Here is a 17002-nt window from a genome sequence, read left to right as displayed (position 1 = left end):
AAAAAGTGAAAACATTGGTCGCCAGGTATACTTTCGCAGCTTCTGGAACTATAAAAACAGCAACATATGTTAAGATTTTTCGATGAATGAGTAAATATATTTAGTATATATTTATCCCTGTGGAGCCATCATTCGGTTTCGTCTACCTTCTGTTTATCTTTTGTTATAGCTCTAAGGCTATAACATGCTCTACAACATTCATAGCCGCTCATATGATTTCAGGTGTCGCTATATCGAAAGCGGTGCAACTACGTACGTAGAATTTGTGGCGTCGTGTGTCTACGATAGTTCACGATGCCGCTACAGCAAGCCACAATCCGTGGCTCCACATCAGATGCGTGTGCGAGCCCGGCTTAAAGTAATAAACAGCAGCAACAACAAGAAGAAACTCCAAATCTGCCTCGTTTTAGGTTTCCTAACGATCTTAGGAGGTGTAAATCGCTACATTACAGAACATTTTATTTACGATTTTCTCGTAGCCTGCAGTTATTTATTGGAGAATGTTGTGTTCTTTAACAACAAAAAATTGCTAGTAAACAACAGAAGACCTGACCATTTGCAGGAAGGCGTCGTGTATCTACTCAAAAACCATAAGTTTTTTTCGCTACAGCCCCAGTCAAATCAGTTGATGTGAAACACAGGTAACGTGTAAAGAATCCAATACCTACATTTTTTTTAACGTAGCGGACAAGCTACCACAACTGTAGCTGAAGAAAAAGACCGCACAGACTTGATGATGAAAGAATAAAAGCAATGAAACTGTTTCCCAACTCAGAAGGAACCAGTTTCACAATTGTTGCTGTATCTGAGCCACAGAGGGCAAGAATTTTCAACAATTCACTTTTGAAGCAATAGTAATTACTTTTACAAAAAAGAACAGACAACAAAGGAAATATATCCTTGTCATGTATGAAATATTTCTTTATATTCTCTTGTTTTTGGTGGAGTAAGCTGCAATTATATGCATATCCGAAAGTATTTCTTTATCATTAAGTTGTAGATTGTGTCACTAAATGAAAGAGATTCGCTGTTTTTACAAATATTTCACGATAATTCATGTCTCTTGACAATTTAATAATGCTTGTAACGCAAAAATTTAATAACTATTTCGCTTATTAACTAGGTAAATGATTGAAAACAAACTTTAGTTTTACGGATTCTTTCTTGTTGCTTGGAGCGACTGTGTACATACTAGAGAAATTTATAGTTTCAGCTATACGTTGATTCGCTATCTATCTTTTGCACTTGGGAATCCAGTTCTAGTTATAGTTCTAACACAGGTTAGACTGACACTGTGGTTATAGTGAAAAACTTTGCTCGACAGGTATTGTAGTTGTCACTTCAGTTGTCAGTCGTCACGTATGTTATCTCTGGTTTGTCATTGTTATTGTCTGTGTTTAATGTTGTGATTGGATGACACTGTGCTGTAAGGAAATGTCTCACCGACTGGTAAGATTAGATTAGATAATATTACACGTAGATGTACATGTCCAATTTGTTCCAATTGACCCATAATGAGATAGAAGATCCTCCAGGATGTAGGACATACTACTTGGAAATAATTATACTGTAACCGTAATTATATCTATAGTCTGCGCAAGAAAGTTGTTATAGTGTGTTTTTGTACAGATAATGAGTTGTTGTAGAGTCAGCTGTTATTTCACTGAGTATGTTTATTCGTATTTCATTCCATGACGCATAAATTTTCGCTCGTTTTTGCAGGAGAAAGACTCAACACGTTGTTTGACATGCAGTTGACAAACTGTTATAGAATGACACTCACGTCTGTAGCAGAACATATTCCGCAGTATGGCTTTCGAGTCGGGGGTTTATGCCGTATTGCAATAGGAAAAGAAGTGCATTGCCTGAGTCATGTTAAGACTCTCCCGAATTCTGTTATTGGTGTGTGGGGTACTAATCATAGTACCCCTTATAACACACTACTTTCTATCAAAGGTTAGTGTACTTTGCTTTAATTATGTTGACGGATAGATTGATTTTGTAATTCATGTTTATTTGTCAACCAGCGATCATGTACATGATATGGGTTTTCTAAGGTATATACACATAACAAATAAATTGATTTAAATATCAACAAAAGTGACAAATATACATAATTAGTGCATACATGAATACAGTAACCAATAGCCTTTATAACACAGTATACTGTCTGTATTATTACACAGTCTTTTTCCACATTGGTCTTAATTGCTAACTCTGTTACATTTCTATTTAATTTACTGAATCTTGCAATGTATAAAACTTTTTGAAGAGATACATTTTTTTTAACTGTCCAGCTCAGATATAACTATAATGTCTTGAGGTATTTTTTAATAAAATTTTAATCATAATTATCAAGTATGGGATATGCTATTTTGTATTTTAAGTTTCCATTTTTTTCGTTTCTAGATGTTAGCACTCATTGGTTATTGTGTTGTTTTTGTGTGTAGACAGCTTGTGGCATAGCAATGTTCTGAAATATTTTAATATTTGGAATATATTCGCAGGGGACAGTTAAGATCTTTATCTCTTTATAGCCGGAAGAACCCTCTTTTGATGTGCTGAAAATTTTTCCTATGTCCTTTCTGGTTGAGCACCAGAATATTATATCATATGCAGTAACTCAGTGAATGTATACATAATTCTAATTAGTTACTTTGAAGCAATTACTACTACATATAGATGCAAGTACCCTTAGAGCATAGCAAGCATATGATGAGTATGTTTTTTTTATTTTTTAATTGTACTTGTGATATGTACTTTCTGCATCAGTTGGTTGTCTATATCCACCCTTAATAATTTTTTGTAGATTAAAGTATCACTAAAGTATTATAGAAATACTATGTGTGGGAAGACAGTCCTTTTGCAAAACAATATTGAGAATTTTTAGAGAAACATTTGCAATAGACTGCGGAACAATCCTACTGCCACCAACATATATGTCATGAAAGGATCAAAAACACAATTCAAGAGAAATTGGGGCTTGCACAGAGGCTTACAGGCTATTGTTTTTCCCTTTCTCCGTCTGTGAGTGGAACATGAAAGGAATTACTAGCAGTAGCAGAATGTGCCATCTCCTGTGCACTGTGTGGTGGTTCGTAGAATATGTTTGTGGATGAAAAACAGAATTATGTCTCCCTGCATGACACATTCTGGGAAGTCATTAATATAGATCCAAAAATAGGATTGCACCCAATGTACTTCTGTGTGCTACACCTTTGTGGATATATTTATCACCTGACAATGCTTCTTTATGCATTTAAACTTTTCTATTTGTCTGTGAATTCTTCCTATTCTATATATTATATTTTTGAGATATGACTGGAACCACGTGTTTACTTCTACTCTTTTTCCCTTGTGCTTATGGTTTATAGAAAGGTATTTTATGATATACTGTGTTGAACGCCTTGGACAAATTAATAAGTGTTACACAGTCCAGGACCTTCATTACTGCTATCACTGTTTCTGTACTACTGCCATGCCCCAATCCAAAATGTGATTTCGTTAGTGAGAAATATTTATTAATTTACCCCGTGATTGTGTATTTCATGACTACTTTGCTTATCTTTGAAAATGAAAATGACATTGGTCTATAGTTTTCTGTATTATCCATTTTTGAATATTGGCAAAACTCTTGATTTAAATGCTCAGGAGAGGTATGTACACTGAATGATTAATTTATGGTGCCTGATGTTAATGATCATCTTTATTGTTTACTGGTATTGAGTGAAAACCTGTTTTGCTCATTTAAAATTTAAGAAAACAACTGCTGCTTCTACATTGTTAGTGAAATTTGTTGATTTTGTTTTTGGGGTCACTATATAGACAGTGTTATATAAAATGACACTGATATATTCTTCACTAGTTGATAAGTAATGGACAAAGGTTAATGTTTATGGGTCGACAGAAGCGTCCGATCCCACCCGTCAGCTTTGACCTGTGACGTAAGGCTGTTGTGGTGTGTGACGTCACGACGGCATGGAATTTAGTTTGTGAGAGTGGCGTGTTTGTAGGTGCCGTGTTGATGTGATTGGTGGTGCTCTCTGGTGGTGTGTTTATGGGTATCGTGTTACATATAGGGTTCATTTGCGTGATAGCATTGTTCGTGTGTGGTATCGGGACTGTCCTTTCAGCAGAAAATTTTTCAGTGAGTTAATGATTTTAGTTTTGTTATTTCAACGATATTGTAATGTTCATAGTGTGTGGATTTTTTTATGTCTTTGGTAGGTATGGATATGACTGACAAGGTCAACAGTTTTCAGTTATCGGCGATGATGGGGGACAGTGTGTTGTATCTAATAAAATTTCTTTAACTATTCGGATTTTTTGATGAAGTCTTGAAGTGTTCAGTATGTCATGAACAAATGAGGCTTGCTAAAGTTCCGGGATCTCAGACCAGGGTCAGCTGTATGTGGAGATGTCATAAGGATAACAGGTCAAAGGAAGTGTGTGATTCCAATTTTTTTTTTTTTTTTTTTTTTTTTTTTTTTTTATTATTAAAAAAAAAGGTAGTGATGATTGTGGACGGACGTGGTTGTAGTTTTGGGTTTTATGATTTGGTATCAGTAGTTTCTGATGACCAATACAGGTCAAGGGAAGTGTTTGATTCCAATGTGTGGTTGCTGTGGGTGTTCTAGTATCGGTAGTTACTGTTGAGCTATATAGGTCAAGGGAAGTGTTTGATTCCAGGGGATATTGTGTTTAGTGGAATTTGGGTAGTTTTGTGTTGTCGGTTTTTTTCGTCGTTTTGTGTGGTTTGGTATGGTGGTGTGTGTCTAAATTTGTTTATATTTACTTTGTCCTCATCCAAAAACCCCAATTTCTGATGCTTGCCCCATTAGTTTCATTAGGTTTTTTGTGGAACGTGTGTGTGTTGATTTTTCAATTTATTTTCGTGTTTGTGATCAGGTTTACATAATGACGTCATAGGTGCCATATTGGAGTCGTAGTGTATGCTCGTTTCCGCCATATTTGTGACGTCATGGGTCAAAGCAGTCGGGTGGAATCGGACACTTCCGTGTTTATTGGTGGGAATTAATTACCCAGAAGACAGACTGCTAGAATTCTTCTGGCAGCCAGTTTTTGGTAGAAAAGTGGTTCTTTAGAATACTTCATATCAATGACCTCTCAATGTGGTGACAAGTGAGTGTTTGATAATTAGAGAACACTTTGAGTTGAAAGCCCTAGGCATTTAGGTATCAAATGTATCATCAGTTTCATACTATGCTGTCTTTATTCTGGAATGTAGGTTTAAGAATGATTCTATAATGTAAAGTACATTAACAAGTGAATAATGTGGTAAAGAGTTGAAAAATGTATATGACACTTATGAAGTAAATCATGAAAGTCTAATAATATAATATTTCCTCTCTTTTTTTTCCTTGTGCATTATATTACAGTATACTTAATTTTTTTGTGTATACTGGTTGTATGTTATTGTTTGAAGAGAATAACCTGGATAGAGGTGTGGTATTTGTTAAGTTGTATTAGATACTAAGTATGTAATTCTAAATTTTAATGTAAGAGTATTTTATTTGTGGCCATTTTGAGAGCCCTCAAGGAACAACCATGTTACTTGACTCATATAGTACCATTTCAGCATTATTGCCCAGTGAAAAAAATATGAGCTTATGATACATCAAAGCAGCTTTGTGATTTTGTTGACGACTTCCTAGCAAGTGGTATGCAAAATGTTTTTCTTATTGGGATGAAATCATCAGGTGTGAAAGTAACTTTGAGTGTACACTAAGGGTGTTAAATGTTATTTATTGTTCATGGTTAATCTAAGTAATCTAGTTATAAAGTCATAAACCCCTTCAGGCTATTTTTCAGGTGATGCTATTGTACATAGGAAGCGGAATGTCCCACAGTTGTAGGGAAATGCAGGAAGACTTGTAGGAAATAATATTTGATATGGGGACTGGCAGTTGATGTCAGCGTGAATAAGTGTAGCATAATGTGAATAATTAGACTGAAACAGCCGTCACTGTTTGAATAAAAAATTGATTCTAGCAACGGTGACAACCGTAAAATATGCATGTGCGTAAAAAGGGGACCATCGGACTCATTAATGATGGACTTCGATCAGTTGTAGGTATGTTGTAGAAGGACCTGTCCTGAATATCTGGGTACTGGCTTTTCATGCGGCAGCTCTTGAGTTTCTTAGAAGATCGTTGTTTTAGTCTTGTGTGTATCTCCTATACCTGTAACATTAGTCACTTTTCGAGTGAGCGACCCTAGCGCAGCGGTGAGGTCCATAGCTAACAATGCTGGTGACATGGGTTTGAATCCTCCTTTTTCAATTTTATCATATAGAATATTATTAAATAGTATACTTCATTCAGAATTATTCAAAAATAGTTATTTTCATGATGTTAATTTTGTTAATAAATCAATCATTATAGCAAATTTTCTTCAATTATGTATTCTGTTTATTACAGAGTCATTACAGAATTGCCTTACTGACTATTTGCATGCTAGAACAGAATTCCACATGGTATTTGTCGTAGAAGCAACTGAAACACAAATTTGTAGAGCACCATGCGCATTTAATGGAAGCTACTGCCTTGCAGGCAGATGGATTTTTCAGAAGCGATACCGGCAACCACATTTCAATTAAATTCAAAATGATTACTTTCTCTTTGATCAACTTTTATGTGATCCATGTGTATTTGATCATTTCTGAGAAAGCTGGTGTACTAAACTGAGACAGAACTAAAGAATGTCTTGAAATGATTTCTCTATTAGACTTGAGCAAGGTGGGAGCAATTTGAATTATTTTCATGAGAATTTTAGTCTGCCTGTAAAAATAAACATCACAGAGTAGCCGAGGTGGAGTGGATTTGGTTGGGATAATTTTTACAGTGCATGTGCATGGTTTTCTTTCATCTAGTTAGACTTGATCATGGATCATCTGCAGAATCAATATTGTAATGAAATTTATCTTGTTTCACTTACAGAAGAATGACAGGTTTTTAAAATCTCCATACAGAGCTTTTGTGAGCTTCTCTGATATCATGCAGGTCACAATTAACTTTTTTTTTTTTTAAATTTGAGAGTCTCCTTTTTCTTTCAACAGCCTGATCATATTTCCTGAATGGTTCATGTATAAATAAGAAAATGCAAGGGAATATTTTTCCTGATGCATCTACGAGAATCATCTCATTTTTGGGTCTATGAAATGAACACTGAATGTAATCTAATGTGCAATGTACTATACTTTGAGTGAATGAATGAATGATTTTGTTGAGATCTTTTTTTGCACACTGATGATTTTTGTTCTGTGTTTGTTCAGGCAGCCATCTTGATCGCAATTATTTGTGCAATTGAGGTCAAAATTAGGGATGATTAATTTCGTCTGTATCTGTAATCCTTCCACAGCTGTTAATTCTCCAGCCACCAGTTGTAGCCTCTTTGTAACTATGCAGATATTTGGAATTTTTACTACGAACCACAAACTGCATAGATATTTGAAGAAAGAGCTGTAATGCCTGTTTATTAATGAAATTAATATAGTGAAAATGACTATTTTAGGATAATTTTTCATAGTATGTACTGTATAATGATATTCTGAATGATGAAACTGGGGAAAAAAGGGAAAGTGCATGGTCAGCATTTGAATCCTTACCACCAGTGTGATAGCCATGAAATTAGCCGCAGTGCAAGCTCGCTTTGTTGAAATGTGAGTAACATTATGCAAATAGGAAGTACGCATAAAACTTCAACATCAATTTTTTTGGAAACTAGGGGCCATTGCATGAACGGAAAATCGAGGATGGAATGTAACAATATTGTGCCTATGCCATCTGGATTCTCCCCACCAATACCAGCTTTTCTGAACTGCACAGGTGCGGAACACTCCCTGAAATATGTCCTATGGTCCCGTAACCCTCCTGGCCTCAACCTTTGTTAGTCATTGTCCGTACCCATCTAGCTCCTTCCCTGTTCCCGTTCCAGCACTATACAGCCCTCTATTCCACCAACACACTCAGTCTTTTCGCTTCTTTCGTTTTTTGCTACCCGCCCCCCCTCCCTCCCGCCCTCTGCCTAACCTCCTGCACCTACCTGCCCTATTCTCCACTTCGTCGCTGCACGATCCCACAGCAGAACTCTACTGTCCCCTACATATACCCTGCTATCCTTCCCCCTCCCCACCACAGCCTCCTCCTTAACTCCTTGCCTCTCCCATCATACACTGCTACTTGCTGTCTGGCTCGAGCTGCCAGAGACTGTATTTTTGTGTGTGTGTGTGTGTGTGTGTGTGTGTGTGTGTGTGTGTGTGTGTGTGTGGGTGGTGGTGGTGGTGGTGGTGGTGGTGGTGGTGGTGGTGGTGGTGTGTGTGTGTGTGTATTTTTCAACAAAGGGCGTTGGCCAAAAGCTCACTTTTTGACATTCTTTTTATTGTGCCCATCTGTGACATGGTATCTTCACTATGTGGTGAGCAGAATCTCATTAAAATCTGTGATTAATGTGTCTAATGGTCCTTTTGTAAGTCTAGAGTGATGTCACGTAAAATACAACATTAAACTAGCTGTGGGAAATTTGGATGAGAGGCTATGATTCGTTGGAAGAATCCTTTGGAAAAATTATTCACCCATAAAAGAAATAACTTCCAGAGTATTTTCATTGTCAGTCTGTGATTTCCATCTATTTATTGTTAAAATTCTTAGTGTGCGTGTGTGTGTGCGTGTGCGTGCCAAGAATAGTTAAGCAACACGTTACTTCCTCCCCATCTCACAGAAGTACCGCAATGGGGAAAAATTTTATGGACTGTGGACTGTAAGATGCACCTCAATTTATAAGCAATTAAAAAATAACATTTTTACCTTTTTTATAATGAGATTACACAATTGGGCTAAAAAATTCTTCAATATTTTAAACATAGCTGCACAACAGCAACGGTTTCACGTAATAAAATTATAAACAGCCGGCCAGTTGCAGTGAATAAAGAAATTCTTTACCTAGGTTTCGTCAAATATAAATTTGTCTTTTTCAGAAGGTAACCTAAGGGCAATGAACATCACAGCTTACAGTAGAAAAGTATGAAACTTATAAGCCAGGAATAAATTTTAAGACAAATTAGAGAACTCGTGCATTACAGTAGTATGATAACGATGACTGGTACTTACAATTTTACATTAGTAAGGACTAATTAACTATCGCCGTTTATACAATTGTCGCCATAAATCCATGTGTCAAAAATAAAATATAGCCCTAGACTTAGGGTTTGTCACGTTAATATAAAATAGCTCATGGATCTTGCAGATCTCATAACCGACTGAGTGTAATCGGCAAGCATAGTTACTCTGAAAACAGGGCAGGTGGCGCTCACGTGCCGAGAAACGTGCCAATTGGCGTACAAAGGCAACGTGTAAATGATCAGTATTAATAATGTCCTTAGGTAGAGTAACAATAAAAAGGGGAGGAAATTAACATTCCTGTTATAACAGTATGGGAGCATTGGTACAAATAATGTAGTTATACATCAAAAAAGCAGGTGGCGCTTATGCCGAGAAACTTACGCCCAGTGGCATATACAGCCAAAATATGAAAAAATTACATTACTATATAAGTGAAGCCCACAAACGGTATACAAGTCAGAACTTTAAAATTGACAATAATGGCTCTTGTCAAGAAAGAATTATGAACACTGGTACACTATCCTGTTAATACACATTCACAGGAAAAACAAAATTTTAGAGCCAGGCAAAATCACATAAGGCTGTTGTAGTAGCAAACATACACCGTGACAAAACCACCATTACATAAGAGATAGTGAGCTTAAAGCTCTGAAGGTGCATCATAGCTTCCTGAGGAAATAAACCACACAGGTTACCAGCATCAATGTTATACCGTAAACAGTACAGGTTTAAAGCCTTCGAAAAATTGTCTACAAGCAAGGTTCAACTGGTCATTCAGTATATTACCATCCTTCAGCTCAAGATGTTTGCAAATTTGTAACTCTTCCCACAGATCTAATCTACGCCCTTTGTCTTCCTTATGTAGGAAACAGTGTCTTCTAAATGTTTTGGAGTATGACCGGCTATCAGGAGGTATTCAGCAAAAGTGGAATTGTGTATGTTGTTGTTGTGGTCTTCAGTCCTGAGACTGGTTTGATGCAGCTCTCCATGCTACTCTATCCTGTGCAAGCTTCTTCATCTCCCAGTACCTACTGCAACCTGCATCCTTCTGAATCTGCTTAGTGTATTCATCTCTTGGTCCCCGTTCTATGGTTTTTACCCTCCGCGCTGCCCTCCAATGCTAAATTTGTGATCCCCTGATGCCTCAGAACATGTTCTACCAACTGGTCCCTTCTTCTTGTCAAGTACTGCCACAAACTCCTCTTCTCCCCAATTCTATTCAATACCTCCTCATTAGTTACGTGATCTACCCATCTAATCTTCAGCATTCTTCTGTAGCACCACATTTCAAAAGCTTCTATTCTCTTCTTGTCCAAACTATTTATCGTCCATGTTTCACTTCCATACATGGCTACACCCCATACAAATACTTTCAGAAACGACTTCCTGACACTTAAATATATACTCGATGTTAACAAACTTCTCTTCTTCAGAAGCATTTTCCTTGCCATTGCCAGTCTACATTTTATATCCTCTCTACTTCGACCATCATCAGTTATTTTGCTCCCAAAACGGCAAAACTCATTTACTACTTTAAGTGGCTCATTTCCTAATCTAATTCCATCAGCATCACCCGACTTAATTCGACTACATTCCATTATCCTCGTTTTGCTTTTGTTGATGTTCATCTTATATCCTCCTTTCAAGACACTGTCCATTCCGTTCAACTGCTCTTCCAAGTCGTTTGCTGTCTCTGACAGAATTACAATGTCATCTGCGAACCTTAAAGTTTTTATTTCTTTTCCATGGATTTTAACACCTACTCCGAGCTTTTATTTTTTTCCTTCACTGCTTGCTCATTATACAGATTGAATAACATCGGGGATAGGCTACAACCCTGTCTCACTCCCTTCCCAACCACTGCTTCCTTTTCGTGCCCCTCGACACTTATAACTGCCATGTGCTTTCTGTACAAATTGTAAATAGCCTTTCGTTCCCTGTATTTTACCCCTGCCACCTTTAGAATCTGAAAGAGAGTATTCCAATCAACATTGTCAAAAGCTTTCTCAAACTCTACAAATGCTAGAAATGTAGGTTTGTCTTTCCTTAATCTTTCTTCTAAGATAAGTCGTAAGGTCAGCATTTCAGACATTTCTACGGAATTGTGTATATTCACTCCTTTTTTACGTAATAGGTGTTCTTTATATCTTGTTTTCACAGCTCTGCCTGTTTGACCAATATAATATGAAGGACACTTGTTACAGTTTAGTTTGTATACCCCTGAATTGGAAAACCAATTGCCTCCAATGAGAGAAGACGTTTTATCCTATATGATATATTGGACAAGAAAGGAATAGAAATAAATTTTTTAGCTTCTTTACTATCAGTGGTTGTTGCTCAAAGTCGAACAGTTTTGGGAAGTTTTCTTACTGATCATGTAATGAATCATATTCTGATTGTACCCAATATTGACTGCAATTCTTAGTTTATAAAATTGAAGTGACCTTTAAAATCTGTGAAAATTGCCACGTCAGCTTTCTTCCCTTCTTTTTCTTCCTTCTTCTTCTTCCTCATCTCTGTCTTCCTCATGTATAATATGGCCTTCACAGCCATCGAGAACATTACTTATGCCGCACTTCTTGAAAGATTTAACAGTAATGTCTTCTCTCACTCCAGATCATGTCTGTTTTCTCCACTGACACACGTGATTGATTGTAAGCTATTTAAGCTCACTTTGGCATGAATTCATGTTAGGTTTCATTCCTTATCCATTTGTTCCATTCCTCTTTCATATACACTTTAAATGGTTTATTTATTGAGACGTCAAGAAGTTGCAGTTATGAAGTAAATCCTCCCAGAATAACAGCCAGCTCTGTATATCCCTGTCTCAGTTTCTCTTTCACAGAGTTTTTCACGATTACTAAACTGATCTAGCACAAGTAGAAAATTCTTCAATAAAGGACATTTCCTTCCTTCCCACACTATTAATCCATAATTTCATGCCAGCCTTGCCCGTTCAACCCTCGTCATGTAGGTGAACAACATACGGCCGAATTTCAGAAGGTTTTGGCATTGTTTTGTGCTTGATAATAATCATTGGATTAAGTTTCATACACAGCATGAAGGACAATAATGTAGTGCAATTTTTCATGTCTACTTGTTTTTACGGTTACAATTCTTCTTTACTGGCCCACTAATTGCAAATGGTTTTTTCAGAGTCGAAACGCCACTCAGCTACTCTATTTCCATGTTCTTCTGCATATGCTATTACTTTCAGTTTATAGCCTGCATCATATGAGTACATTTTCCATTTTTTCCATTATGAAACTAGCTACTAGCAAAAATATTGTACTATTATCGATAACACACATTGCTTTTAATTCAAGTTCACCAGCATTGTAGATTGGAATGACCCATCATAGGCTAGTCAGTGATGGCAGGACAGGGGAGAGACAATATGAGCAAGTTTGTGAATCTCTGCAATTCATGTCTGTTGCATCAGTGGACTGGTGCTGTCAGTTGGATCCAATATTGCCAGATAAAGATAGGTTGCTTGTAGCATGGAATATGTGGCATTTTTAAGAGTGGCAGGACATTTTTATGTTAATTTCAAGTATAAGATGCATCTGAATTTTGGAATCAGTGTTTTGAAGAAATATGTGTGTTTTACAGTCTGTAAAATATGGTAAGAAATTTGAGGTCATGCAGAGGCTTATCAGCAGTCATTATTAACCCACAATTTTTGTGAACTCATCAGGAGAAGAAGGGGGGAAGGGTTGATAGTGTTATCAAAAGTATCCATTGTAACATTAAATCCAGTGTATAGATACAGACGTAGGTATCCACTGTGATGACTGTTAAACTGACAAGAATACAATAGACATTTATCATATGCTCAAGATTTACTGTGTTCGTAATTCCTTGTTACATACTTTCATGAGATCACCAGGGCAGAAGTAATTTGATTGTTTCTGTGAATACTTTCATATACTGAAACAGGACCTCTACTTGCCAAGTGGTCTAATTTTGAAAATTTCCTGCTGCCCATCTTGAATTTTGATGAGATTTTATGTGTACATTCTCACGTTTTCCCAATGGACACTGGTAAATTTTTACTTTTACCAATTTAATAGTTGCAGAGTTACAGTCATTTGTTTGACACCATGGTGCAGATATCAGCAGTGCACCTGTGAGTTATCAACAACTTTGAGATGTAGTATCTCTGGAAATATTTCCTTGAAAGAAACGAAACTAGGCCATCTTGCACGTCTCTTTCCACTCTTGCGAGTGAATTAATAAAAAGATTTCCTGACTGATTTTCATATGGGTAATTTGAAGCAAACTTGTCTGAGAAAATAGATCTTTTTAAAAAAAACTGTGAAATTTAGCTTTTTATCTCTCCAGAAGTAACTTGGGATAAACATGAAACTCTCCACTGAGTAAATTTACCAATACAATGACTGAGAATATAAAATATCATTCTCCTACTGCTTTCCAATAATTTACAAACTGAAGATGAAGTTGGCGACTTTCCTGAAAATACCGAAACTGACAATTTTTGGCCCACATTCACGAGAAAGTCATCTGTTTTCATTAAAAATCCACTTAAAAAACTGTATTTCATTTTTCAGTGTGAGCATATAAGGTCCTAAAAAGGAACTAAAAGAAGAAGCAAAATTGGCCAAAAAAATACATGTGTGAAAAAATTTGAGGTTTGGCTTTCTATATCTCTGGAAGCTATTGTGGGATAAACCTGAAACTATGCATGTAATAACTTGTCAATACAAATCTTCGAATATAAAATTTCATTCACCTACTGCTTTCCAGTAGTTTGAGATAATTTTTTGTAAAAAGAAAGAAAAAGCACAAGAATGGTTATTTTTGGCACACTTTTACAAAAAGTCTTCTGCAATTTTCATTAGAAAGATCACATTCCAAACCACCTAAAAACTATATTTGCTTTTGCATTGTGAGCAAATAAGGCCCTAAAAACTATGACTAGGTAGAGGTGCATTGCAAATAGGCAATTTTCTGTTGGTACTCAAATCTGACATCTTTTATTATGTTCTACAATTGTTAAGTTCTCTCAATGAAAAATTCTACTCAAAAGTTCTGATGGCTAGCAAATGAGCTGGAGTCAGAAAAACTGCAAATAAGTTGTCTGTCTTGATTTCTAGACATCTCTACAGCATTCAGCTCTACAAATTATTTTTATAAAAAGAATGAAATGTCTGCGGCATCCAATAAAAAAGAACAGTTTTCATCTGTTTTGTGGCTCTAATAATCACATTTGAAAAGTGTATTTCTTTGAATTCTGTCTTACAGAAATTTTATCCTTAACAATCCTCTCAGTGACACAAGTTTCTGGCAGTATATTTTTGCTCATGACATTCTGCAGCAAATTAATGACACCTGCAAAAAATTTAAGTTGCTTGAAGTAGACTCAAGCTTAGGTTCCTAAGAGACCCATTCCAGTATCTTTCCACGACCTGTTTAGGAATGTATCGGGCTTGTGAGCCTGTGTGAAGAAACCCATATCAAGCTTGAGAACCTGTCGTAAACAAAATCCATCTGGGGCTGCTGTTGCTCATCTATCGGGCGTAGCCCCTATGAAGATGATGCTACTGCCTTTCTCACTTTAAAAGGAACCAACAGTAGTTATGCCATGATGGGCTGTAGCAATGCAATTATAAAATTTTTCATCAGTACACTAATGTTCCACATAAACTGCAAAATGTACTTACACAAAATACACTATGCCTTAAACTGGAATTAAACTAGCACATCAATAATAATATTTCACAATAAAGACACATACTAATTATTCTCTGTGTCATAAAACCAGTCCCAAAAATATCAGGAAGAATGCTATGAACTTCACCAAAATTGACACCATGTGGCAGTGGTGTAAAACTTGAAGGCTATTTAGACAGTGTGTGCTGCAATAATTTTTCAGCCATGATCTCCATTACATTGGTTGTGCACAATGAAGTTGTGAAGTTTATAACCATTTTGACTCTGTACCTACAGCAGAAGAACAGACTGAAATATGTAACAATGAGACATTGCAAAAGACACCCTATTTTTGAAATTTTGTAATGTAATTCAGGCTTTATCTAATTTCCTAGTCATCAAGACTTTTAATATTGTCACCTGAGAAAGTACTAAACAAGTGTCAAATTTAATAAAAGATGTAAGATTTAATTTAAGTACCAGTGGAATATGGGCCCATTTTCAGAGCACCTCCACCTTGGCATTATTTTTTTAGGGCTCACATTGCAAAACCAAATCTAGTTTTAGATGTTTCAGAAGATGGTCTTCTCAATGACAATGGGTTAAAAGAGTTGGCACATGACTCTTTTTTTTCTTTAAGAGAGCCAAAATAGCAATTTTTGACATTTTTAGATAAATGGTAATTTTTGCCTTCAGTTTGTGAACAGATGGAAAGCTGTAGGAGAATGAAATTTTATAGTCTAAGACCGTTTATTGGTAAGTTTATACTTCCAAAGTTTCAGGTTTATTCTGCAGTTACTTTCAAAGATACAAAAAGCTAAACTTCACATATTTTTCAAGTGTCAATTTTTTCGGCCAAGTTTGCTTCAAGTTATCCATTCGAAAATCAACCAGGACATCTTTTATTATTTTGCTCAAGAGAGCACAAAAAATTGGACAAGATTGCCTAGTTTTGTTTCTTTCAAGGAAATATTGACGGGGATATTACGTCTCGGAGTTACCAAAAACTCATAGGTGCACTGTTGATAGCTGTACTGTGGGGCATTCCCAGCTATACTTTTGTCTCCATCTAGGATACACACATACTTGAGAACATACACTATATATACTGATCTTCATTAATGGTCTGCAGTGTGGCACAGTGTCAAAAGCTTACCGGAATTCTAGGAATACTGAATCTGCCTAGTCCCCTTTATCCATGGCTCCCACATCATCATATGAGAAATTGGCATGTTGAGTTTTCCACAACAGATGCGCTCTAACGAGATTTATTATATTCAAACTTAGAGTATGCACCAGAACACTGTAGCAAACTGACATTAAGGACAATGTTCTGCGATGTTTTTGGGTCCTTTCTTTTACCTTTACCTTTCACCTTTATCTGCACTATTTTTCAGCCACTTGAGATTTTCCATTAGGTGATGGACTCATGATATGTGCAAACTAAGTAAGTGGTCATGCTAGAATATTCTGTAAAACCAAATCAGGACCCCATATGGACAAGGTGACTTACTTTTTCCAACTGTTTATCAGCTGTCTTCCAATGCCAGGGGTGCCTCTTTCTATGTTCTCCATAAATGAATTTGAAGGGCAATGGTACATCTGGAGGATCATCTAGCATGAACTGTTTCTTAGATGCAAAATTTATAACTTCAACTTTCCTTCTCCTGTCTTCCACTGCCATATCTGACTGGTGTAAGAGTAAATGAATAAATGCCTTTGACTTACTTTGTGATTTTACAGAAGACCATTGTCAGGTTGTCATTTCACAGCTACAAAAAGATTAAGTGCACAGATCAAGGTCTTCTCTAACTGGCTGCAGTGTGTTCTATCTTATTTTGAATCAGTTGATCAGTCACTGAAGCAAATTACTGTCTCAGCAGTGCGAGACTAGTATGCACAGAATAATCACTGTGCACCAGTTTCTTCTTCAGAGGTATCCATTAATGCTATACCTACTTGGTTACACTTATGTATTTCCCCTTGTTCTGGTATCATATGGAATGAAATCTACTTTTCCTGAGTATATTGATAGTGAAGAGAGATCTTCATATGTGCTCATCCTTTCCTGCTGAAATAGGGTCAGATGACTTTGTTTTAACTTCTTTTAGAGGATGAGGTAACTAGAGACAGGGAACAAGTTCATTCCACACAATGGTAGGGGAGGATACTGCTCCCATACTTTTTAA

General features: G+C 36.4%; 1 protein-coding gene across 2 annotated transcripts in view; it reads left to right on the top strand.

The window, feature by feature from the left end:
* Positions 1–1349: 1349 nt before the first annotated feature.
* The window catches only part of LOC126335121 (exostosin-3), a 163527-nt gene continuing 147874 nt past the window's right edge, over positions 1350–17002 (top strand). The window contains exons 1-2 of one of the 2 annotated variants that reach the window (XM_049998075.1): positions 1350–1449; positions 1723–1956. In XM_049998075.1, the coding sequence (XP_049854032.1) occupies positions 1873–1956 (84 nt within the window). In that variant the 5' untranslated portion in view covers positions 1350–1449; positions 1723–1872. Of the gene's footprint in view, positions 1450–1484; positions 1539–1722; positions 1957–17002 lie in introns of those variants that run through there. The other variant, XM_049998076.1, reaches the window with a different exon arrangement.

This window comes from Schistocerca gregaria, chromosome 2, assembly GCF_023897955.1.
Source record: "Schistocerca gregaria isolate iqSchGreg1 chromosome 2, iqSchGreg1.2, whole genome shotgun sequence".
NCBI classification, from domain to species: domain Eukaryota; kingdom Metazoa; phylum Arthropoda; class Insecta; order Orthoptera; family Acrididae; genus Schistocerca; species Schistocerca gregaria.
Note: the sequence above shows the minus strand (reverse complement) of the source record. Positions and strands in the feature narration are given on the sequence as shown.